The following is a 24,107-nucleotide window of genomic DNA, read 5'->3' as shown; positions in this document are numbered from 1 at the left end:
CAACTGTGCTAAGTGTCACGAAGGGGAAATACTTAGAGAACACATAATTCGGGATGTGATCCAGTCTGGAAGTCTTCCCTAAGACTGCGTCACCTGATCCAAGGTGCAAAGGATGAGTAAGAATTAGCTAGACGGAAAGGGAGGAGGGGGCTACAGGCAGGGCAGCATGCACAAAGACCCTGGGCCGGTGGCCTTTATCCTCCTGTGTTGGGTTCTCCACAGGAATGCGGGCCCAGATTCTCCAGGCTGTGGGAGAAGCCACCCCAAGTAGCAGCCCCTGACACCCCTTTCCAAAAGCCCACTTTGGAAGTGGTACTAGCAGAATACCCCACGTTTCCCACGAGGGGGAGTTCCCTGGGTCTCCCGCAGGCTGGCAGGATGGGCCCAGATGTGTGAACCGAGACAACCCTGCCGAGAGGTCATCCTGCAGCGAGGTCATCCGTTGTCTCCACTTGTCTCCACCGTCTCCGCCGGCCGCTGGGGGAAGTGCTTCCTGACAGCTGCTCTGAAGCGATTCTCCTTCAATTTCTGTTTTATAGCTCCTTGTTCCCTCCTCAGCGGGAGGCTGTGTCTCCAAAGAAGTCAGGCTGACATTGCAGGCTGCAATTACCATGCCCTTCCCCGGCTCAGATTTCCTGGTCATCTCCCACCTTCTGTGCTGTCAAGTGTCTCTGCATTTTTCCTATTGCACAGATATTTATCAAGCACCCACTGGGTGCCCCGGTGGATGAGGATGGATAAGAAGAAAATCTAAGACAGCCTTTCCATTGCCTAACTCGCAGGTGACTCCTCACAACCAATCCACAAATATTTGTAGAGTAGAAACAAGGAATTGAGTTTAAGAGTATTATTTAAAGGCCTGAAGGCACCCACAACAGAAATGAATATTGCAACGTATCTATCTAAAATTTGTAGGCAGAAGGAGAGTTAAGTGAGCTAATCCTCATCAATCATACTAAGAAGTCAATAGATAGCTTAGAGTTCAAAAATCAAGGAGCACAGGGAATAAAGCTTTGACAGGAACCACCAGAGTACGATGATGAAGAGCATTTAGGTGTCTGGGGTCAGACCTCCTGAGTTGAAATCCCATTTCTGTTGCTTACCAGCTGTGTGACGTTGGACAGAGCTTAACTTCTCTATACCTTAGTTTTCCCATCTGTCAAATGGGCATGATAATGGTACCCACCTCATGGTGTTGTGGTGCGCACTCGTGGAAACAATGTACATATGAGGCTTAGCTCAGGGCCTGGCACACGGCAAGCACTCAATAAATGTGAGCCGAAGTTGAAAGCAGAACAGTTAAAAAAATGTTGGTCCCTGGGGAACAGGAGATGGGGAGGCAGATGCTTTTTATTTTCAGTTCTCTGAATTATTTTGTTTTGTAACCATACGCATACATCACATTGCTAAAAGTAAAATTTTTAAATAGATATACACGCTGGCTGATTACTACAGTAAACTGGATGTTGACTGCACCATCCTGGCTCGAGTGTCTTCACTCCTGCCAAGTCAAACACCATCCCCTCCCCACCCATTTTCACCTCAGGCTCCCCCGACCCCTCTTTGTTCGCTTGCTTTCTGTGTGTCTTGATCGTCACCCACTCTTAACTGTTCTAGGTAGGGCTTAGGGTCTGTCTTAGTTTGTTAGGGCTGACGTTACAAAGTACCACAGACTGGCTAGTTTAAACATAGAAAGTTAGAGCCAGGCCCGATGGCCTAGTGGTTAAGGTTCGGCACTCACCACTTTGGCAGCCCAGGTTCGCTTCTGAGTGGCTGAAGCACACATCCCGTCTGTCAGTAGCCATGCTGTGGCAGCGGCTCCCATAGAAGAACTGGAACAACTTACAACTATGATATGCAACACATAGTGGGGCTTTGGGGAGGGAAGAAAAATGAAAAGAGGAAGACTGGCAACAGATTTAGCTCAGGGCAAATCTTTCCATGCAACAACAGCAACAAAACATAGAAAGCTGTTTTCTCACGGTTCTGGAGGCTGGAAGTCCAAGTCAAGGTGCTGGCGAGTTTGGATCCTTCTGAGGCTTCTCTCCTTGGCTTGTAGATAGCCGCCTTCTCACTGTGTCCTCACATGGTTTTTCCTGTGTGCAAGCATCCTTGGTGTTTCTCCGTGTGCAAGTTTCCTCTTCTTATAAGGACACCAGTCAGATTGGGTAAGGGCCCACCCTAATGGCCTGTTTTTAACTTAATCGCCCCTTTAAATGCTCGGTCTCCAAATACAGTCACATTCTGAAGTACTAGGGGTTAGAGCTTCAACATAGGAACGAGGGGGAGAGGAATTCAGCCTATAACAGTGTCCCTGAGTCATCCTGCCCCCTGGGGCCCAGCCTGTGGCATTATGGTATTTGAGGCCTAGGACCAAATATCAGGCACATGTCTGGGGTAGACAATGTCACCTGGGCTTGCAGGCTGTGGCATCTGCCACAGGGTGAGTGGTCCCAGGGGTTCCTAGAATGTCCACATCCCTTTCTAAGGCCTCCTAGCTTACTCAGACGAGTTACTGCTCACTGCATGAGGGTCCCGGGATTCAGGGCATCAGGACTCCCCCTGGACTCTGCCGTTACCAGGTTGTGTGGCCATGGACAAGTCACTTCCCTTTTCTGAGCCTTGACTTCCTCCTTGATAAAATGAAGAAATTGTTTGTCCTAAAAGACTTGAATTCTAATCCCTGCTCCTTCTTCCTCAGTCTTCACAGTCTAGGAGCCTTGAGCTCTTATCTTCTGGTCTCAGAAACCAGACACAGATGTGTGTCCAACACAACTATCCAGGGCCTCCTCCACCCCTGACGTGACAGATGCTGTTTCAATCCACCACTGCTTCAGGATCTGGTGGTCTTGCCTACCCAGCATCTGTCCATCCTTCCTCTGGACATAGGACCCTGATTTTCCTTTAGGGTAGGGATGAGTAGAACCTAGACCTAGCCAATGTGAATGACTCCTGGGATTTTTAGTGAAGCTGTTGGAAAACAGAAGTCAGCTTTCCCCTGGCATTGCTAGCTGTCAGGATAGCGTAAACCTGGAGCTACTGGTAGGTGCCTTGTCACCTGGAAAGGGTAGGCTGCATAAGGGCAAAGAATATATAAAGAAGAATCAGAGTTGAGAGAGTTTCTGGGGCTTGATGACATCTTTTGAACACCTGGATCTTGGTGTTCCTGAAGGCGTATCTAGCAGGGACTTTTCAATTAAATAAGTCAGTAAATTCCTTTCAGTCTTTTTCCCTTCCTCTGTTTACTTATTTATTGCCCAAATCTTTTTTGAGATGGTTTTCTCTTACTTTTTGAGAAAGAATCCTATCCTTGAATATTGTTTATCTTTGAGAAATTATTTCTCATGTCTCTTCTTTTTCTTAGCAAACTCCTACACATCCTTTAGGATCCACCCAAACATCACCTCCCCTGTGACCTTTCCCATGTGCCCCTCAGCAGAATTAGAAGTTCCTGCCTCTGGGCTCTCGTGGCAGCCTGTACGTTCCTCCAATAAAACACTTACTGCATTATATCAAGCTTTGGCATACTTATCTGTTCAGATGCCCGTGTTTAAATGCTTGTTTGTCTTTGAACCCCCAGTGTCTGGATCAGGGGCTGGCACACAGTGTGTGTTCAATAAATGACAGAATGAAAGAATATATATAACCTGAATCCTTCTGCTGTGGCATCAGCCCTCTTTTTGGTTACTCAGAAGAAATCGAAACCAACTTGTCCCTCTGCTCTATGCGGAGTAGTTAGTTTCATCAGCTGCAAGGTAGTGTGATGTATTTACTGAGCTAAGTAAATGCTGAAAAACAATTCCAATTTTAATGCTGAACTCTCAGTGATTTTATGCACTTACCCTATCTTGTGATTCATCCCTCTTACCCTTATGCTGGAGGCCACAGCGTGCAGTGGACTGGGAGGGAGGAGCCCTCAGCTCTAATCTCCAGTTTCTTCTATGAATCTGTGGAGTCTCCTTATCTTCATAATGAAGGGCTGGACCAGATGAGGAGTTGAAACTTCCAAGGCCCACAAGGGCTATCGTGACAGCTTGGCCTCAGTGGCCACTCAGCCCAGCTTGTTACAGCCATGCAGGAAAACAGGCTCAGGGTTGCCAGATGTTTCAATTTAAGAGAATCTGGGAGTGTAGGTTTTTATATAAAATGTGTGCTTTTAAAAAATATTATGTGGGCCTAGGCTGTAAAGAATCAGGGACTCTCATCCATTGCTGGTGGAAATGCAAAGGATTTAACCCCATTAGTGGGGAATTTGGCAATATCTTTCAAAACCAAAGAGTGTCTACACTTTGATCCAGCAAATCCTACTTCTAGGAATTGCCCCTGAAGTTTCACTTCCACACTACAGAACAAGACACACACAAGGTTATTCATTACGGCATTATTTTAATAGCCCAAAATTGAAAACAACTCCAAACATTCACCCATAGAGAACTGTTTGAACTCTGGTTTATTCACACCATGGAGTACTTTGCAACTGGGAAAAAGAATGGGATAATTTCTATGTCTCTCTCTGGAGTGATCTCCAGGATCATTCACATGAAAAAAGCAAAGTGTAGCCCGGTGTATAGAAAAGTGCTCTTCGGACTTGAATCACCCAACTGAGGACAGAGGCATTTGCAAGGCCCACTGCATTGGCTCTCTCCTCGCTCTCTCTGCAGCTGGGGTTATGGGGCAGTAGAGCCCCCAAAGTGTGCGTGTGTGTGTGTGTGTGTGTTTGAGCCTGTGCATTCCCGCCTCCCACAGTAAGTGGCAGGGACTTGTTTACTGCAGAGCTCCTACAGTGACAAGCACTGCCCAGAGGGCCATTGGCAAACCCAAAGTCCCATTCGAATAGCCTAGGAGAGTCATGCTAGTGTAACTTTGCAGAAAGAGTGCTGACTTGGATTCCAATAGTGTTATGTTCTAATACCAGATCTGCCCCTAACAGCCCCGAGGACCTTTCTCCTTCCTCCCACCTAATACAGTTGCTATTTGTGTGTTCATTTCTATAATCCCTTTTCCACCACTAGACCGTGAGCCCTGTGAGACTGTGATCCATCTGTTTGCCACCACTGAATCTCTAGCACTTGCTATAGTGCCTGGCACATAGTAGGTTCTCAATAAATGTCTGTTGAATGAATGATTAAAATGAATAAATAGATGATGTCATAAAGGACTTAGTATAGTGCCTACGCCTGATTCGTGTTCAATTACAGGTAGTAGTAGTTTACTTAATGTTAGGGCGGTAGGGATTACAAGTTGTATGACCTTAGGCAAATTAATGAAATCCCTGTGCCCTGCTTCCCTCATCTGTATTAGGGATGCAACAATACCTATTTCCAGGTGTTGTTGTGAATATTAATGAGATAACATATGCAAATCATTCAGTGTATGTCTTGGCACATAAAAGATAGTAAGTGGTGGTTATTCCTAGAGAGAAACAGTATAAAATAAATAAACAGAAGAAACAGGAAAATCCCTTGATTAATGTTGCAATGTGAAGAAAAATGCATGAAAATTCTCTCTCCGCGCCTTCCACTGTCCCCTTAGGGTAGCCATCCATTCTTCAACAAGTGAGCAGATACTATGTGCTGGGCACCATGCCAACTGCCAAGAGTAGCATCAAAAAATGACCCATTAATGAAGGAGTTTCTTTGGGGGGTGGTGAAAATGTTCTAAAATTGATTGTGTTGGTGGTTGCACACAACTCTGTGAATATACTAAAAACCATTGAGTTGTACACTTTAAGTGGGTGAATGAATTGTATGACGTGAATTATATCTCAATAAAGCTGTTATAAAAAAATGAGAAGGGGCCAGCCTGGTGGCACAGTGGTTAAGTTCGCATGCTCTGCTTAGGGGGCCCAGGTTCACAGGTTTGGATCCTTGGTGCAGACCTACACCACTCATCAAGCCATGCTGTGGTGGTGACCCACATACAAAATAGAGGAAGATTGGCACAGATGTTAGCTCAGGGCCAGTCTTCCTTGCCAAAAAAAAAGAGAGCGAGAGAGAGAAATGAACAATAGATCTGAGTCTACCACTTCCTACTTGTGTGACTTTGGGCACACAAAGTGACTTCCTATCTCTGCTTCAGTTTTCTCTTCAGGAAAATAGGAAAACTAGTAGAACCTACCTCACAGAGTTTTCATGAGGACTAAAAGAGATAATGTTTTTAAGGTGCTAGCTTAGAGTTTGGTATGTAATAAGGGCTCCATAAATGCCAGCTAACATTATCACCATCATCTTTATTAATATATAAGTGCTAAAACAGAAATTACATAAGCGCTATGAGAAAAGGAGAACGGGGCTCTTAGCTCCACTGGATGGAGGAGGAAGGAGTCAGGGAAGACATGAAGGAGGAGGAGATGACATGGAAGCTGAGCAAGAATTCCTCTGACAGAAAGATGTGAAGGGTAGCCCTAGAAGGGGGAATGGCATGGGGGTGAGAGACAACTTGGTTAAGGCAAGGAACTAAGTTTTGCACAAAGTACAAGGCCAGAAACAAACTTTATTGTGAAAACAACAGGGAGACCACCAGCAGGAAGCAACATGGCAAGTCTGCATACCAGAATAGTCCCTACAATGGGGAGGGTGAATGTGAAGGGATGCAGGACCAAAGTGGCGGAGGAGCTAGGAGCCTATTGCGGTAATTCAGGCGAGAGACGATAAAGGCTTTCGCTTGGATTTGAGATTACGGTATCAAGGCCAGGGGCTCCTTTGGTCCTAAGGGACAGAGACTCACTCCCAACTCCGGGGAAAAGGTAGATAGCAGGAAGCCTCAGAGAAGCCCCAGAGCGGGGATCCAGGCAGGCATCCCAGAAACCAGGATTGGAACTGGGAAACCTCATCTCTAAGCTTTCTCTCTCAGCATCTCTGCTCCTTGCACCTCTGCTCCGTTGTCTTCTGTTGACCGTTGCACTTCCTGGGTTACTCACGGTTTCTGCTTTCCCGTAACTTCTCCTCGTGTGAGGGCCCAAGAACAATCTCCACCCTAACGCCGCCTGAACTTCCACCTTCCGGGATCACCACCAGCTGCCTTCTTCCCTCTGTGCCACTTGATTCCAATTTCCGAGACAGAGTCTGAGTGGCTCTGCTCATCCTTTTGATCCGGGTCAGGCAAATGCTAGGCCAAGGGCCAGGCCACGGATGAGGGTTGAGGCTGGTCCACAGCTAGGGAATTTGGCCATGTGAGGTAGCTGGGTTCTGATCAGGGAGTCTCCTTGCAGACCTGAAATATGTGTCATATAGTAGGCCAGAGGGGAAAGGATAAATTTAAAATTTATGACGCAATAAAATCAGCTTTATTAGGTAATTGTCTGAATGTGGGAGGTGAGTGGAGTGGAGGTAAGCATGACCGGCAGGGGCCGGCTCGGGTAACTGGATGATCTCTCAGCTGCGCTTTCCTCCATGTTGGTGCTGTTTCTTGGTTCTCAGGAAGCTTCACTTAATTCAGTCAGGGTCTCAGCAGAAAACGGATGGCTGTCTCACACTGGGAAACGTGAGGAGGGTTTAACAAGAGGACGGAGGAACATGGTATAAGGTAGCACAAGGGACAGTGCAGCACCCTGGGGCTAGAAACAGCGGTGTGCTGTGCAGCCCTGAGCCTGGAGGGGAAGGGGAGGGGCAGTTTTTAGAATCCAGAAAGGGAGACCTGCCTGACCCGAGTTGTGGTCTTATTTTTATTTTTTTTCCTTCTCCCCAAAGCCCCCCAATACGTAGTTGTATATTTTAGTTGTGGGTCCTTCTGTTTGTGGCATGTGGGATGCCGCCTCAGCATGGCCGGACAAGCGGCGCCACATCCACGCCCAGGATCCGAACCTGCGAACCCATGGGCCACCAAAGCGGAGTGGGAACTTAACCACTCGGCCACGGGGCCACCCCCGAGCTTTGGTCTTTAGTGGGGACACAGTCAGCCTGTGGCAACATCCCAGTAAGGAAGCTGGGGGGAAAAACAAACCCTGACCTGGCTCTTCTTCCTCCCTCTGAAACCCTGCCCTGGCTCTCCAAGTGCCAACCCCAACAGGAAGACAGAGATCAAGGAAGCCCATTGATGTATTCTACGTAGTCAGTCCTCTCACTAATCAGAGCTGGAAGGGGCCACTACTTGCCGATAACCTCTACGTAAAAAACCACAGAATTGAAATGCAATTGTTCTAATTTGCCTTGGGTAGGTCAAGTCTCCATCTCTGCACCAATCACTGTAGCAGAAGGTGATAGGGCACTCTGACTGGCTAAGAAAGAAGCTGAGGGCAGAGTCGGCTCTGATTCAACGTCTCAGCTAAGACCCGGAAAGCAAATCTCCTAGGAAAATCACTGTGTTGTTAACTGACCAGATAAAAAGAACAGATGTCCCCTACTGCCCATAACGGGGCTCGTCGAGGACTTTTGAGTGGGGGTTTGCTGTTTCTGCTGGATGCATTGGAGGGAAGAGACCAGAGTGCACTGGTGAATGGGTCAGCCCAGCCATAAGGGATGGAGCTGCCTCTCTCCAGGCCTCAGTTTCCTAGCAGGGACGAATCTTAACCTTCTGAGGCTATAGCGCTCACCAGCAAGTTGTTAACAAACAAGTCCAGCCTTCTCATCAAGAGCGCAGACCCCGCGTCGCCAGTAAAGACCACCCAGCCTTGTTTTCTGAAATCTTTCCTTACAGTTCGACCTAGACGAGACCTCTCTGGACCCACTGAAGTTTGCTGGAAGGTGCCACCTAGTGGAACATCAGATGACCTGCCGCTTAGACAAAAAGAAACCTCAGGAAGGTTTTACAGCGGAAAGCCGTCCAGCAGTGGTTCCCTCAAACTTGGCTGCAGCCACCCGGGGATGGTGGAGTCCCTACCCTCCGAGGTTCTGACTTAATTGGTCTTGGGGTGTGGGGTGCGCATCCATTTTTTTGTTTGTTTTAAAGATTGGCACCTGAGTTAACATCTGTTGCCAATCTTCTTTCTTTCTTTCTTTTTCCTTCTTCTTCTCCCCAAAGCCCCCCAGTACACAGTTGTATATTCTAGTTGTGAGTGCCCCTGGCTGTGCTATGTGGGATGCTGCCTCAGCATGGCTTGATGAGCATTTCCATGTCCCCGCCCAGGATCTGAACCGGAGAAATCCCGGGCCACCGAAGGGGAGCTCGGGAACTGAACCACTAGGCCACCAGCCAGCCTGCATCCAGAGTTTTAAAAGGTACCTGAGGCATTCTATGTGCAGCTAAGGGTGAGACCACTGGGTATAGACTATCCAACGCTTGATTTTTACAGAGGTGCCCACAGACAGGAGCCACTTCTTAAGAGTCTGACTCCTAGGAAGCTCCCCTTTCCTCTGCACCCCACCACTTCTCTATTTGTGTTTTTGTACAACTTTTTTCCTTTGCGCAAAAATGAAAAGTAATTAAACAGGAAGCACGCTCTTTTCCCAAGCCCTGATATTTATCTTAGTGGCAGTCCTGGGAGGAAGATTGCTCCCTATGCACCTGATATTTGCATCTGACCGTTCTGACTAATACTCTGTTTGATGCGCCCACCCAATGACGCAGAGTATTTACGCTTGGAGATTTATGGCCTTCTCCGTCTGCTCTTTCAAAACATACTGTACTTGGGGCACCTTCCACAGCCACTGTCTTGATTCAATAGCATTCCTTTATAGGTGGCAGGATTGGTTTAATTGGCATCTCATTGTGGAAATGACAAAGTAGACTCTAAGAGAGAGATAGGCAATCTTCTGTTTAGAGGTCATTTCACAGAGGCATCCTGCAAATCTTTTCTTTTTGTTCAGACTAGGAGCTGAAATGCCACTAAATGCGCACACTGGCCTAAACCACCTGAGTGGTGTTCCGTGTCTGGCTCCCTTTCTCCCATCCTACCCTGCAAGATTGGGTCCGGTTCCAGAATTTTGGAATTAAAAAAGACCTCAAAGAGCATCTGGTTCAACTGCTTTATTTAACGCAACCATAATCTATGTTTACCTAGACATCTCTAATTCCTGCTACCACATGCACTCATGGACTCATACATCATAAACCTGATGAGAATTTGAGCAACCTGCCTGAAGCCACAGAGGAAATTAAGGGCAAAGTCTGCACTGATCCAGGCTGATTAGAGCCAGTTGGGGAAATTTCAGCTCCAGGACTTTTGTTCTCTTCCTCTATATTAGAAGTCTGAGCCTTGTTAAATGGCCAACCTGGTAGAGATAGCAATTTGGGTCGTTGACGCCAGTGTTAATGAGTTTCCTGAGTGCAGGTTTTAAAGAGGTGAGTGCTTGATTGATTGATTGATTCATTCATTCATTCATTTCCCAAATGTTTGTTGAGGACCTGTTTTGGGCCAGGCACTGTATTAGGCATTGAGGATATGCTGGAGAAAACAAACAAACAAACAAACAGACAAAACCCAATGGTCTCTGTCCTTATGAGGCTTATGGTCCATTGGAGGAGACAGATATCAAAGAATCACCCAGTAACTGTAAACATGGTGACTGGCAAGGAAAGGCACTGCTAAGGTGTCACATAACTGGGGAGCTTAGGCTGTTCAGGTAGGTCAGGCAGGCTTTGCTGAAAATGTATGATGATCTTGACGATCTCCAAGGAGAGGAGGAGCAAGAAGGCTTCAGGCTTGTAGCAGACACAGAAGTCCAACACCCGTAGCTTCTTGGTTTTCGCTTAGGGTCGAGCAGACCTCACCAGCCTGGAAATTATATCATTACAGAGTCATGATTATCCCCATTTCACAGATGAGGACATTGAGACTCAAAGCAGCTAAGGGACTTGGCAAGGTTAAAGACTGTTGGAGGTACACTGACACGCAGACCAACACCTCCTGACTTGCTGATAGGTTCTGCTTTGACACCCCCTCAGCTCAGGGCTAGGCCAGACCAGCCCGAGGGTATATCCCTTAACAAATGGGCCCAGCAACAAAAGACCTTTAGAAAGCCGGGGTCAGGACACCTAATAGGAAAGGTTTTCACACCCTCATCAGGAAGGCTGAAGGCCTGCACGTGTCGCCTCTCTTCTAGTTGACTCTTCTCGCTGAAGTATGTCTCAGGGGACCCTGAAAGATCTGCCTATTACTGATGACAAGATGGAAAACTGAAGCGTGAGCAAGAGAATTGACAGCTCATTTGAAAAAAAGAAGAAGAAAAGGAAGTAAAGATGGGAAGATGGGGGAAGAGAGGAGATGCTCACCAATCATCAGATATGTGTATTGAACCCTTTCTGCGTGCCAGGCATGTCTGTTGCCAGATGTGGGGGCATAGCAGGGAATGAGCAGACGAGGCCCCTGCCCCATGCAGCTGACATTCTATTTGGAGGAGCTCAATAATAAACAAGTAAATAAACAAATAAATAAGATCATGGCCAAGAGGGATACACACTATGAAGAAAACAGAGCAGGATGTAAAGTACTGGAGAGAACACTTCAGGCGGGCAGTCAAGGAGGGTCTCTGTGAGCAGGTGACATTTAAACTAAGATCTGGAGAATGAGAGGAAGCAACAACGGGGCAAGACCAAGGGAAACATCGTTCCTGGCAGAGACAAGGGCTGATTGAAAGGCCTTGGAGCTGGAACCAGCATAGTGTGTTCAAGGACCAGGAAGGAGGTAGATGTGGCTGGTTTGGAGTGAGTGACAAAGAGAGTGAGAGATGAAATTGGGGAGGCCCACGCCAGAGCTGAAGGGTCTTGCTATGCAGCAAAAATCCTCTTCTTATTGGTGTTGGACATTTATTTCACCTACAAGTACTAGTTACTTTAGGCCAGCATCTGTGGTAAGCCCTTCATATACATTGTCTCATTTAATGCCCACAATAGGCCTAGGACGGCTCAGTCTGAAGGTAACATTTCTTGTTCCATTTCAGTGGATGACCAGATCTTCTCCCAAGCAAACAGCCAGAGCTAAGGTGCTGCCCACATGTCTCAAATAGCATAGTCTCAGTGAATGGGATAAAGCCCCCAAAGGATGCCCCCATCCCATGGCTAGTGCATCCCACATTGTAGAGGAGGTGATCAAAGAGTCCTGGGATTAGAGCTGGGTTCGTGAGGCAGAGTTTCCACCAAGGGCTGACCAGGCTGCTGTGCAGCTTTGATCAAGTCACTCAGCTAAGACACAAGAGAAAGCTCACCTCCAATTTTGTGCAGAATCCTCTAGGCAGCTGGAAAAGAGTGGGGAGGAGAAAGACACTGAAGATTTCCACATACATGACCTCAGCTGCTATGCTTCACTCAGCTTGGAATTATTGAGCACCTACTGTGTTCCCAGCCTGGGAGGGACCGCGGCTTATCTTCCTGTGGTTGAGCAGGAGTATGGGTTGAAATCCACGGGCCCTGGTTCCGCTAGCTCTGCTTTGGCCCAGGGAGAGGAGGGCACCCTTTTTTGCACAGTCTTCCACCCAGAAGGAACACCGGTTTTCTGATTCACCAAAGGGAGAAGTATGTGCTAGCAGAGGCAGAGTATACTGTGGAGGACAAAAAAATACAAAGTTCCTCCTTGCTTGGAGCTCACATTCGAAAATGATACCTGTTCTGCAGAAAAATCAAGCAAATAGAGATAATGGGGGTGCTCTTTGAAATTTCAGATCAGCTGGTCAGAGAAGGTCTTTCTAAGAGACATTTGATTTGGTTCCTGAGAGATGGGAGAGAGAGACCCAAGCAGAGGTTTACAGAAAGACATTTATAGAATGGTACAGCAAATTTGCAAAGGCCCTGAGGCCGTCATTAACTTGGTGCATTTGAGGAATACAGTTATATGCCACGTAACAACTTTTCAGTCAAAGATGGACCACATATACAATGGTGGTCCCCTAAGATTGTACCATACAGCCTAGGTGTGTATTAGGCTATACCATCTAGGTTTGTGTAAGTACACGCTATGATGTTCACACAACGACGAAATTGCCTAACGACCCATTTCTCAGAATGTATCCCCATCACTAAGCGATACATGACTGCATATCAAGAAGACCAGTGTAACTAGAAGGGAAGGAGGGAGGGCAATATCTAGAAGGTGGGTCAGATCATGTAGGGCCTCAGAGGCTGTGGTAAGGATACTCATGGATTATTCCAACATGAAGGGAAGTCACGGGCCCCTTCCCAGGAGCAGAGTGAGCTTCATGTTTATAAGAGCATCACTCCAGCCACTCTGTTTCCAGCATTCATGATTGGTGCTGTGGAGACACATAAAAGAATTTCGCAATGTTATCTTTCCCTCTAGGAACTTCCACTCTTGTCAAAGAGACAGGATGACAATTCAATTACCAAAATAACTGTGTATCAACTGCAGTATAAAAAACATAGGGCTATTATTCATAGCAGCATTATTCATAACAGCCAAAAGGTGGAAATAATCCAAATGTCCATGGATGGATGAACAGATAAACAAAATGTGGTATACACATAAAATGGAATAGTATTCAATCTTAAAACGGGATGAAATTCTGATACATGCTACAACACAGAAGAACCTCGAAAACAGTCTGCTAAGTGAATTAAGCCAAACACAAAATGACAAATATTGTATGATTCCACTTGCATGAAGTACCCAGAAGAGCCAAATTCATAGGGACAGAAAGTAGATTGGCGGTTGCGGGGGGCTGAGAAGCGGGGGGATGAGGAGTTAATGTTTAATGGGTATGGAGTTTCAGTTTGGGACAATGAAAAAGTTCTGGAGATGGACAGTGGTGATGGTTGACAACAATGTGAATATACTAATGCCACTGAATGGTTAAAATGGTAAACTTTATCTTATGTATATTTTACCACAATAAAAAATATTTTTAAAAAGGCATAGGGCCAGGATCTAGAGATAGAAGAGTGGGCATTCTAGGCAGAGGTAACAGCAAGTGCAAAGGCCAGGAGGCAGGAATGTGCCTGGTGTGCTCTGAGGAACAGCAAGGCCAATGGGCTGGAGCCCAATGAAGAGAGTAAAGGGTGAGGGCTATTCCTACATGGCCTTGTAGGATCTTGTAGTTCCTTATAGGAATCCAGTGGGAGGTGGGAAGCCACTGGAGGGATGTGAACAGTGGGGTGATACTATCTGACCTTTGTTAAAACAGGATCATCCTGGCTGTGGCTTTCTTTAATCTGAGTCTCATTTGCAAAGGAGGAAGAGAAAATCACCTACCCCACAGGTAACTTTGAGCATTAAAAGAGGTAGTGCACGTGAAGGGTTTCACATGGTGACTGGCATAGAGTAAGCATTCAATAAAAGGTAAGCATTACTGGGACAGAAATCCACATAAAGATAGCAGCTCCTTGTGGAGGAGTTTTGGAGGACTTCATGGAGGAGGTGGCAGTTCAACTAGACCTCGAAGGATCAACAAGATTTCCACGGCCACAGAGGGGAAGGGGAGGGGGCTTTCTGGGTGGAAGGAACTACGTAGTCTACAGCACATGAAGGAAAACAGCCGGCAACCAGGCAGGGCAGAGAGGAGGAGAGAATGTTTGATCAGCCCCAGGAGGTTACAGCGAGAAATGTGGACCCTATAGCCGAGGTGATGGGAGCTTTGAAGGTTTTGCAGCAAATCTCAAGATCCCAGCTGTGATTTCAGAAAATTGAATCCCCACCGCTGGAAGAACTGGGAGGCAGGAGTCATGGGGACGAGGGCTGAGCTAGAGAAGCAGAGAGTCAAGAGGACGCATGCGAGGGTGGCAAAGAGGAAGGCAACGAAGGGGGCACTTCATCCCTTGGCATCAGAGACGAAGCAATTAAGTGAAGAGCATTGAGGAGCCACAGGCATCACCATGGGAGTCGGGCTCGGCGGCCCTCCGCAGCGCCCAGGCGGCCCGACTTCTCAGAGCCCTCACCACGGTTATAGACACATGCCCTGGTCTCATGCGATTACGTGTTTAATGTTTCAGCTCCCAGACAAAGGGTCTGTTTTCATTTCACCCTGGTGCCTGGCACAGTGTCTGCACACAGTAGGCGTTCGCTGATGGTTTGCTGAGTGGCTGAACGGGAGATAGAAACCCACAAGAGGTTTAGAGAAAGGGCTGCGTGAGCTGAATGCCTAGAAGTCCACGTGGGACTGGAAGGCATTCCAACTCCAGGGAGGCTTGGACTTGCGTGAGAAAAGGTCCTGCGGAGAGGCTCCGGTCACCTCCCCGCCGGTTTGCAGGGACAACAGATGGGTGGCGGGCAGGCACGGCACTCCACAGTTTACAGAGGGCGTTCACCCCTAACGCCAGGAACACCGAGAGGAAGAAAACTAGGGCCGGGCTGTACCACAGTGCACGTGGAGCACGCCTGTGGCCCCATTTCATGCCGGGGAATATTGAGTCCCCGGCGTCAAAGCAGGTCCGCAGGTCCTTGCGGCCGAGCCTGGGCGGGTGAGAAGCGACAGTCTCGGGGGCTGCAGGCGGGGCGCGTCCGGCCGGGCTCTATTTGCATATCCCCGGGGAGTTGGCAAACTCTCGGCTGGAGTCCGGAGCAGAGGCTGCCAGGCGGGGCTTTGGGGTCCCCGGGCGCGTTCCAGCACGCGAAGGGACACCGGTGCCCAGCCCGCACCAGTTAGCGCCCAACTCGCTAACTCCGGGACTTTCGCAAAGCTCCCGCGGGCGGGGGAGCCGCCGAGGAGAGGACCGCACCATCGCTGCCCAAGAGGGGGGAGCGGGTGGCCCCGCGACACCGTCGCGCCAGGGAGGACGAGGAAGAGCAGCGAGAGCCCGGGTCCCGCGGCCCACCGCGCTCGGCAGCCGCCCCGGGGGAAGGTGGCGTGCGGCGCGCGGCTCGGCCGGGCGCTGGGTCGGCGGTGGCGGCCGCGACCCCCCCGCGGCGGCGGCGCAGTGGCGGAGCCCGGCTCCCCGGCGGGCGAGCGGCGGAAGTGCCGCGGAGTTGGAGCGGGGCCGGCGCCGCGGCCGCTTCTCCTCGCCTAGCTGCTGCCGCCGCCGGGCGGACGGGCGGACGCGCGGAGCTGGGGGTGGCGCGGCGGGGCCGGCGGGGCGCGGCGGGGCTCACCGGCCCCGATGAGGCGGAAGGAGAAGCGGCTTCTGCAGGCGGTGGCGCTGGTGTTGGCGGCCCTGGTCCTTCTGCCCAACGTGGGACTCTGGGCGCTGTACCGCGAGCGGCAGCCCGACGGCACCCCCGGGGGATCAGGGGCGGCGGTGGCCCCGGCGGCCGGCCAGGTGAGTCCCCCAGTTGGATGAGGTGGGGAACACTCTCCCCGAATTCGCTTCCAGCCTACAGTTCCTTCCTCCACCTTCCCCTGTCTGCCTTCTCATAGTCAGCGCGGAGACTCCTCTGTTCTTCCCATTTTTTGGATGGGAAAATTGAGGCTCAGAGAAGGACAGGGACTTGTCCAGGGCTTCACGCCAGTCAGAGACAGAACCAGAACTAGAAACCAGGAGTCCTCTCCTTCCTACCGTAGGTTACCATTCTCCCTTCTGTCCATGTCTGGTATCGCTTGACCTCTTCCAGCATCTCCTCTTTTGGAACATCCTGTCTGCATCCCTGTGTCCCAGGTTGACTCCTTTTCCTGGAGGTGACTGGTTTTCTTATTTGGTGTCTAGGTCTTTCAGCTTTTTCCTCCACCTGCTGATCTCTGTGTTCCCTGCCCAGGTCTCCCCTTTCCTATTTGCCCATCTACCCAACGAGACACCTGGGCCTCCCTTCTCTCCCCGTTAGTTCTCCCTCCTTCCCAGCCTTATTTCTTCACAGATCCTGTGGGTTCCTTGGAGGATGCAAAGATCATGCTCCCCTTGGAGCTTCAGGCCCTGGGGGTGGGTAAGGGGGTGAACTCCTGGTCCTTGAGGAGCCTGCTATCTTTGACCTTCTGGGAGTTCAAAAGTGGGGCTCTCGTGGAGGGACCCCCATCAGAGGCTATTTGTGCCCAGTGCCCTGAGGATAGAACATCAGATGCCTTCCCTGACCCTTCTCAGAGTACCCATGACCTCTCTGAACTTGTCAAGCCTGATTAGGTGTGGTGTTTCTTGCAGCCAAGACTGGGATCTTAATTGTTTCTGCCTCCTCTGGACTGACTCATGTATGTTGGAGGGGGAGGGGAGAAGTCACACATACGTATAGACTGATAGCAGAAGCTCTGTCAGATCACTCCTACCCTCCCAGCTCTTGGCTCCGTAGGTGCCAGTGAGTGTGTACCCACTTGAACTGTTTCACACAGTGGGACGTTTCAGGTTTTCTTATGGGATTTCCTTGGTCCCCCGGGAAGCGGATAGTTTGCGCATCAGGGTCAAACTTGATTAATTGTTGGCAGGACAAGGGAAGAGGCTGACTTTGAAGGTGGATGATTTTCCTTTCTCTTCTCGGTATCAGGCTGCTGCCTGGGCGGTCTGGCATCTTGAGCACAGAGGGTTCTTTGCCACAGGGCTGGCCAATTTGAGTGCAGCCTCTCACTCTATAATTGTTGCAAACCATCCTGGAGAGAAGGTTGATCTTTCTGGTAGATCTTACTGTTTGGAAACTAAGAGCCCCATCTCCTTTCCGAAACCTCTGGTTCAAACCTCGACAGCTAAGTTAGACCCCTCTCCCATAAATTCTGTATCCCTCTGGGTTTTACCTTCATGAAATCTCATTCTTCTGTTCCCACCCTGTACCTGCATCAGGGTCAGGGGGTCAGGGTTCTATCCTCAGCTCTACCATTAATTTGCTGTGTGTGTCCTTGATCACCTCCTATTTCCCTCTCTGAGCCTCCCTTTCTCCATCTGTAAAATGTGGTTATTGGTCCAGCTCCAGCCTTCTGTGATACCGTCAATGAATCAGTGAGGAGTACAATGGCTACTTCGTTTTTCTTTCCTGAGTCAGAAGCCCCTTGTAGCATCCCCAGATGTGTGGGCTCCATACTGGACCCAGCCCCAGGTCAAGGGAAGAGCATCCTGCCCAAGTGCAAACCCTCCCTTGGAATCGCTGTAGCCAGTTCTAAAATAGCTCCTGACATTCCGCCTCTGCCTGGAGAAAGCCCTCGTATTTCATTTGCTGTGGATGCCGGAGACGTCCTGATTTTCATTTTCTGTAGACCCAGATGTGTAGAGAGAAGGTCAAGGTTAACTGCCAGTTTGGCCTGAGCTTTCAAGGTAAATTACTCACTTGTGCAAGAGGGAATTGATGGAGTAAGGCAGCCTTTTGGGCAGAGAGAGGGGAGCAACAGCTGGACGCTGCTCAGAGCCCTTAACTAAAATGGGCAGATAGGCGCATCTGGGAAGGTCTAGTTCTTGTTCATTTCTGTTTCTCTGGAATATCATGAAGAGGAAGAGGAAGAAGTGGTAAAGGGGTTTGATGATGAGGGTGGAAGATGCCAGCTGATTATCCTTGCTTTAAAGAAAATCTCTTTGCTTCCTGGGAGCAGCAGAATGGAGCCGTTTCCCCAATGATAAGCTCTTCTAGGTACTGGAGGATTCAGCATTCATCTGCTGCCTTTCAGGAACACTCTGCCAAATTTCCACACAGCCCCTTTTTGTTTCAGTCTCCTGCAGATGCACAGCACTGGGCTTGGCCCCCCGTCCCTTGTTTGCATGTCAGCTGGCCTTGAGGGGAGAGGCTGACTTCTGAGAGCGATGGTGTTCCGTTCCTCATCCCGGTGTACTGGAATGTGCAGGTCACATGTCAGGCTGCTATCTGGGAAATCTGGCATCTTGAGCACCCAGAGCTTCTTCGACAGGGCTGACCAGTTCTGAGCTCAGCTTGTCACTCTCGTAATTGTTCAGAATTATCCCAGAGCACCTCGTTGATCTTTCTTGTAGAAATAACTGCAGAGGCTCTGGAGGGAAGTCTGACAGGACTTTATCCTAATGAAAAATATACTTCTTGTGGGTTTGAGAGAACTTTCTTTGAGGGTAACATATCCGCTATTTGAGCCGTCCTTTAACTCCTTGATTTCTCCACTGGGTTGAAGGGTTTCAAATTAAGAGCGTTTATCATCTGCCAGAACATAAGTAACTGTCATGCTAGCTCATCCTGGGTGTACCTCTGGAGCTGAGTTGGGCAGCTGATTTATAAAGGACATATAATGCTTCTAGGATTTCAGCATTCATCTGATCAGACAGCTGGCTTCCTGGAAAGCTGCAAAACCAAGCAAGAAAAACCAGTCTTGAAGCCATCTTCATTTTAATTTGGGGGTCCCTCTCATTCCTAGCCCCAGTCTGCTTAACATCTTGATTTAATTCTACAGTCTGTTTCTTATTCCAGGCTTGGACACTGGCTATTAAAAATCCATGTTAGGAAATGCAAAGCAGTCCTTCCCCGTTTCTGAGCCATAATCTCTTGTGAGAAATGACTTCATTGGATAATAGTGACTCTGGAATAGAAATTGGTGGGGTAATGGAATACCAGTGACTTTAATTTTCAAGTATCAAGAGTTTTTCTCATTGTATCAGAGCTGAACTTTATTCTTAGAACATCCAGAAATCAATACTTTTTTCCTCCTTTTTTCAGTCTTTCTGGTGGCAGAGCCTTTCTGATCAGAAAGTTAAGTACCATAGAAATATAGCCTTGGCATGATTTCTTTAATTTTCCACAGAGGGGCTGGGATCCTTTAGATTGTTAATCACTTCTCTGTCTGCATGCCCAGCTGAAATCTGATGCCACTAGGAAGGGTTGTTGATTTACCTGAGCAAACCTGGCTTCCTGCATTCTTTCTCTCATCCCGGGCTTGCCATCCCCCAAGGCGCTCAGCCGAGGAAGGCCTCAGAACAGATGCCTGGGTTCTAATTCTCTCTCTTAGCCTAAACTCACTGTGTGACCTCGGAAAAGTGGTTTAACCTCTTTGGGCCTTGGATTCCTCATCTGTGAAGTGAGGGCTTAGATGCAGAAGGGGAAAGGTAAATGTGTAACTTGGTGCTTCCCCTCCCCTGGCCAGGGCAGACATTGCTAGTCAGTCTCTTTACCACTAAGCCCCCTATTTGGCCTCAGACTGTTTCTCAACACTGCTGCTCAGTGGAGTTAATGACGTGTTAAAACTCATTTGCAATGTAAGAAATAGATACTTTGCCGGGACTTTTGCAACTCTAACATGCTGGGTTTGGTGAGTTTGTTTGGAAGCATGTATTGGGAAGGCCTGGATAGTAGAAGTGTTTAAACAGATCTCTAACTTGTGATGAGGCCACCACTTAGGGATATGTTCATACTCTAAATGCCTTTTCTCAGGCTGTGGTCTAAGGATGTTCAACCTTTAATCTGTTGGCTCCAAGACACGATAACAAATAATGGAATCTGGGATGAAAAAGCAAAGGCCCATTTAAAAGATAACCATCTAGCTTGCTAATTGTACCTTGTCCACAGCCATCTCTTACACAGGGATGGCCGCGGGATATTATCACTGAAAAGCACCCTGAGACAAACTTGGCAGCCAGAAGTATGTCCCGTGACGGCTCAACACTCATGATGGTGTTTGCAGTGGGTTCGGTGTTTTGCATATGTCTGACCCTCTTATCCCACATATGTGTCACAGCCAGTAAGGGAAGAGCTGATGGGTGAGGCACTGCCCCCAGGAAGACTTAAGTAAGAGTCTTGTTTCTCGGCGAACCACTGTCCTCAACACGCAGTGGAGTGGGAAAGGAGGTAGCCTGTATGGGCCTGAGTTCCTCTGGCCAAGGAGTGCGTTGTGGGAGCCGCGTCCCCTCCCAGCACGTGTCGTGAGGCTCGGCCCTGGGGAGACAGTCGGAACGTTTCTGCCAGGTGATCAATCTGCGTCAGAGCAGGAAAGGGGCTTCTGAAGTCATCCAATCCAACTGCCTCATTTTGTAGGTGCAGAAACTGAGGCCCGGGAGAGGGGAGAGCAGTTCTCAGAGGGAGGAGTGCAGACCAGAACCAAGTTGTTCTCCAAGTTCTTGCTCTGTTTCACTATATTTTTTCCCTGCACATCCTCATAATTTGATCCTTCTTTACCATTGCTCCCCTTATGAGCAGAGATTGTCACTCCCAGTTTGGAGGCCAGTACTTACTGAGATGACAGTTATCTGCTGAAACTTACCTGGCTTTTTTGCAGATCCATTTTTGTAAATTTTCTTCCCAAATTTTTATAGTTTTAGAGCAAGTAAAATGGATTAATTTTTAAGGTGGCGGAGGGATCCATCAGAGGAATAGAGGTGTTAAAAGGATGCATAGCCCGTGGCACCAGTACTGCTATCCGTGGGAGGTGGAGCTAATCTGAGTTTAAGAGCCACCTCAGATTCTCTATCAATTGCAAATGACAGAATGAATTAAGCTGTGTGGGCTGAAACGAGTAAGGGAATATGTCAGCTCCTGTAACTGCAGCTGACTGCAGGTATGGTATGATCTAGAGGTTCTGTCCTAGACTGAGCCTCCATTGTAGCAAAAGAATGATTGCAGCTCTTTCCGGCCTCATAGCCACACCCAGATCCTAGAGGAGAGAGTCTGTTTCCTCTGGTAGCTTCTGTGGAAGAGAGAGGAAACTTGTTTCCTATGAGCTCTAGCAAGATCCTTAGGTATTATTGGGCCAATTTGGATCTAATGTGCTCTCTGAACCATTCACAGTTGTCAGGAGGATGGTCTGTGCTGACTGAGTTAACCCCCCCTGGAGCCGGGGGGTAGGGTCAGGCCACCCAAATCATAGGAAGAGCAATTCCCCAAAGAAAAGTCTGGGTGCTCTTGTGGGGAGAAGGGGAAATGAAATCTAGGAAAGAAGCCAACAAATGTCCGCTCCAGAATCCTGCTGTCACAGTGTCCCAGGCAGTCACTACTCGGGGATCAGACCTGGTCCTCAAGATAAAACCTCTTTGCCATCCGGGACTCACTTTTTTTTCCTTTGGTGAGGAAGATTCTCCCTGAGCTAACATCTGTTGCCAATCTTCCTCTTTTTTCACTTGAGGAAGATTTGCCCCAATCATCCTCTATTTTCTATGTGGGATGCCTCTACAGCATGGCTGATGAGTGGAGTAGGTCCGCTCCTGGGATCCGAACCTGCAAAATCAGGCCACCACAGCGGAGCTCTTGGAACTTTAACCACTCGGCCCTGGGGCTGGCCCCCAGGACTCACGTTTGATCACTGGACCTGTAGTCTGGAGGTCTGTGTTCTCATCTCAGCTCTGCCGCCCGCCCTTTGGCAGAAATGGTTAACTGTTTGGGCCTCAGTTTCCTCCTGGGGAAAGCCTGGGCGTGAATGCTTGCCAGCACAGAGCAGGGAGTTAAGATGAGGAGCAGCTGAAAGCTGCCTTTATTTAATCTTACTCGTGAGTTCCGCAGCCTCCTTCCTTTCCTCTCACAGACGTCCTGAGAGCTGTCCCCCACCCCCCCACCTCCCGACATTAAAAGTCAATTCATTGAAAATTTCCCTCAAGCTGAAAAAGAACTTCTGTCTCTTCAGCTCCGACTTTTTTCCTGCCTGGCCCTCTTCGCTGGAGGAGGCGGAGTGTTCATACTTTGGAAGCTGGAGGAAGCTAAACAATTCCGCTTGCTGTGGAGGGTGGGTGTGTATTTATGAGTGTGTAGCTTGCTCTCCATGTGTCTCTCTTCTCTCTTATCTTTGGATGGTTCCTGTTTGCTGCCCTCTGCCGAGTATAGATAGGAGAAGGAGGGGAGAAAAGCAGGGCCAGTTTTTCCTTGCCTTTGGTTTTGAGAGAATTGTGAGCTTCAGATGCTGAATTTTCTTCAGGTTTCTCAGGCGATAAAAGCCACAGCATAAAATGACACTAATAAGAATGATGGTGATCTTGATGATGATGATGATGATGATCACGTTAATAAGAATATTATTATTAGCAGCTACCAGTTATTTAGCACTTATCCTACTAGGCATGGGACTAATGAGCCCTTTGCCGTACATCTTGTTAAATACTGATAAACAGGAAGGAATGAACGAGGGGACTCAAGCTCACAGAGGTGCAGGTACTGGCCCAAGGATGCACAGCCTGTGGTTGTGGAGCTGGTATTTGAGCCTGTGGGTCTCTGACCCCACGCCTAAGCCAGACAAAGGACTTGCCCCCACCCCGCCCCTCCACCCACTCCTGGGAGGCTGCTACTGGAGTGCCGATGTCTGAGCAGAGAGGGGAGACCGTTGCTCTAAGACCGAACCTCTTCAGTGGCCCAGGAGGAACCCACGAGGTCACTTGGTGGTGTGATCCTCAAGAGAAACCCTACCCATTAGCAAAGTGACTCCCTGATCCTCCTGGACTGAGACCCTGTGGGGCGGTGTGTAGGGCTCTAGCTTTGAAGCTGCACTGCCTGGTTCAGATCCCTGGCCTTGGCTGAGTCGCTTGCCCTCCTGCCTGGAATTCCTGATCTGTAAAATGGGAATAATGTCATCTATATTGGAGGATTCTTTGAGGGTTGAATGAGTCGCGATGGGTAAAGCCCTGAGCACAAGGCTTGGTACAGAACAGGTGCTCGGTGACTGTGTCAGTGCTGCTGCTCGTGGGAAGTGCCTAGCTTGTAGAAGGGACCCAGCTCTTCTGGAGCAGGACTCAGCTTCCCTGTGGCTGAGAGAGGGAGGGAGGCCTATATTGTCATTGTCTGAAAGGTGAGCAGTCCGAGGATAGGTGGTTGTCCTAACAGCACAGGGTTCAGATGTGGAGCAGGGCCAGATGGTCTCTCTGCTGCTTGGGGGTGGGGATGAGGTTGTGCACGCACAGGCTGCTCTTTGTATCCTACTCCCTGACTCTTTGGAGTCTGAAGCAGTTGTTGGGGATACCCTCCCACTTCCTACCCTGGGAGAAACCCAGATCCTTTGCATCCTTCTAAGAAGTATTCTTTGCCACCTCCAGGAAGTATTCTTTGGTCACTCCGTCCCCCAGGGGTCTGTCACTGGTCTTAGGCCCCGGAGCCTTGAGTTCCTCATCTGCCTCCTTGGAGGCCCTTCCCGGAAGGTGTGGCCTTGTGTTTCTGCTTCTCCCTCCCTGCACCTGTCGTGTGCCTCTGGGCCTCCACACACACTGCTGCCTTACCTTTTTCTCTCCTGCCTGGCCCCTAAGCCTGACGCACCCCTGCTGGGGCCCCCTTGGGTAGTGTTCTCTACCCCGGGGCCCAGAGCCCCTTATGTAAATGCATCATGCAGTGTAGTAGTCATTTTTAATCTCTCCACACCGTCTGCTCCTGAAGGCAGGACCTAATCTCTGTCCTGGTCCCCAACTCTTCTTTGCCCAGAATATTTTCTGAATGACTGAAGAAGCGAGCAAGTGGGTGAGTGATATGGTTGGCACTTAGTAACTGCTGGCTGAGTGCAGGAACTTAGCCTTGAGGAATGGTT

General features: G+C 49.0%; 1 protein-coding gene across 1 annotated transcript in view; it reads left to right on the top strand.

Moving 5' to 3' along the window:
- The first annotated feature begins 15,787 nt into the window (after positions 1-15,787).
- The window catches only part of GALNT10 (polypeptide N-acetylgalactosaminyltransferase 10), a 215,614-nt gene continuing 207,294 nt past the window's right edge, over positions 15,788-24,107 (top strand). Inside the window, exon 1 of the mRNA XM_023617365.2 lies at positions 15,788-16,077. Within this exon, the coding sequence (XP_023473133.1) occupies positions 15,919-16,077 (159 nt within the window). The 5' untranslated portion in view covers positions 15,788-15,918. The remainder of the gene's footprint in view (positions 16,078-24,107) is intronic.

This window comes from Equus caballus, chromosome 14 (genome assembly GCF_041296265.1).
Source record: "Equus caballus isolate H_3958 breed thoroughbred chromosome 14, TB-T2T, whole genome shotgun sequence".
NCBI lineage: Eukaryota > Metazoa > Chordata > Mammalia > Perissodactyla > Equidae > Equus > Equus caballus.
Note: the sequence above shows the minus strand (reverse complement) of the source record. Positions and strands in the feature narration are given on the sequence as shown.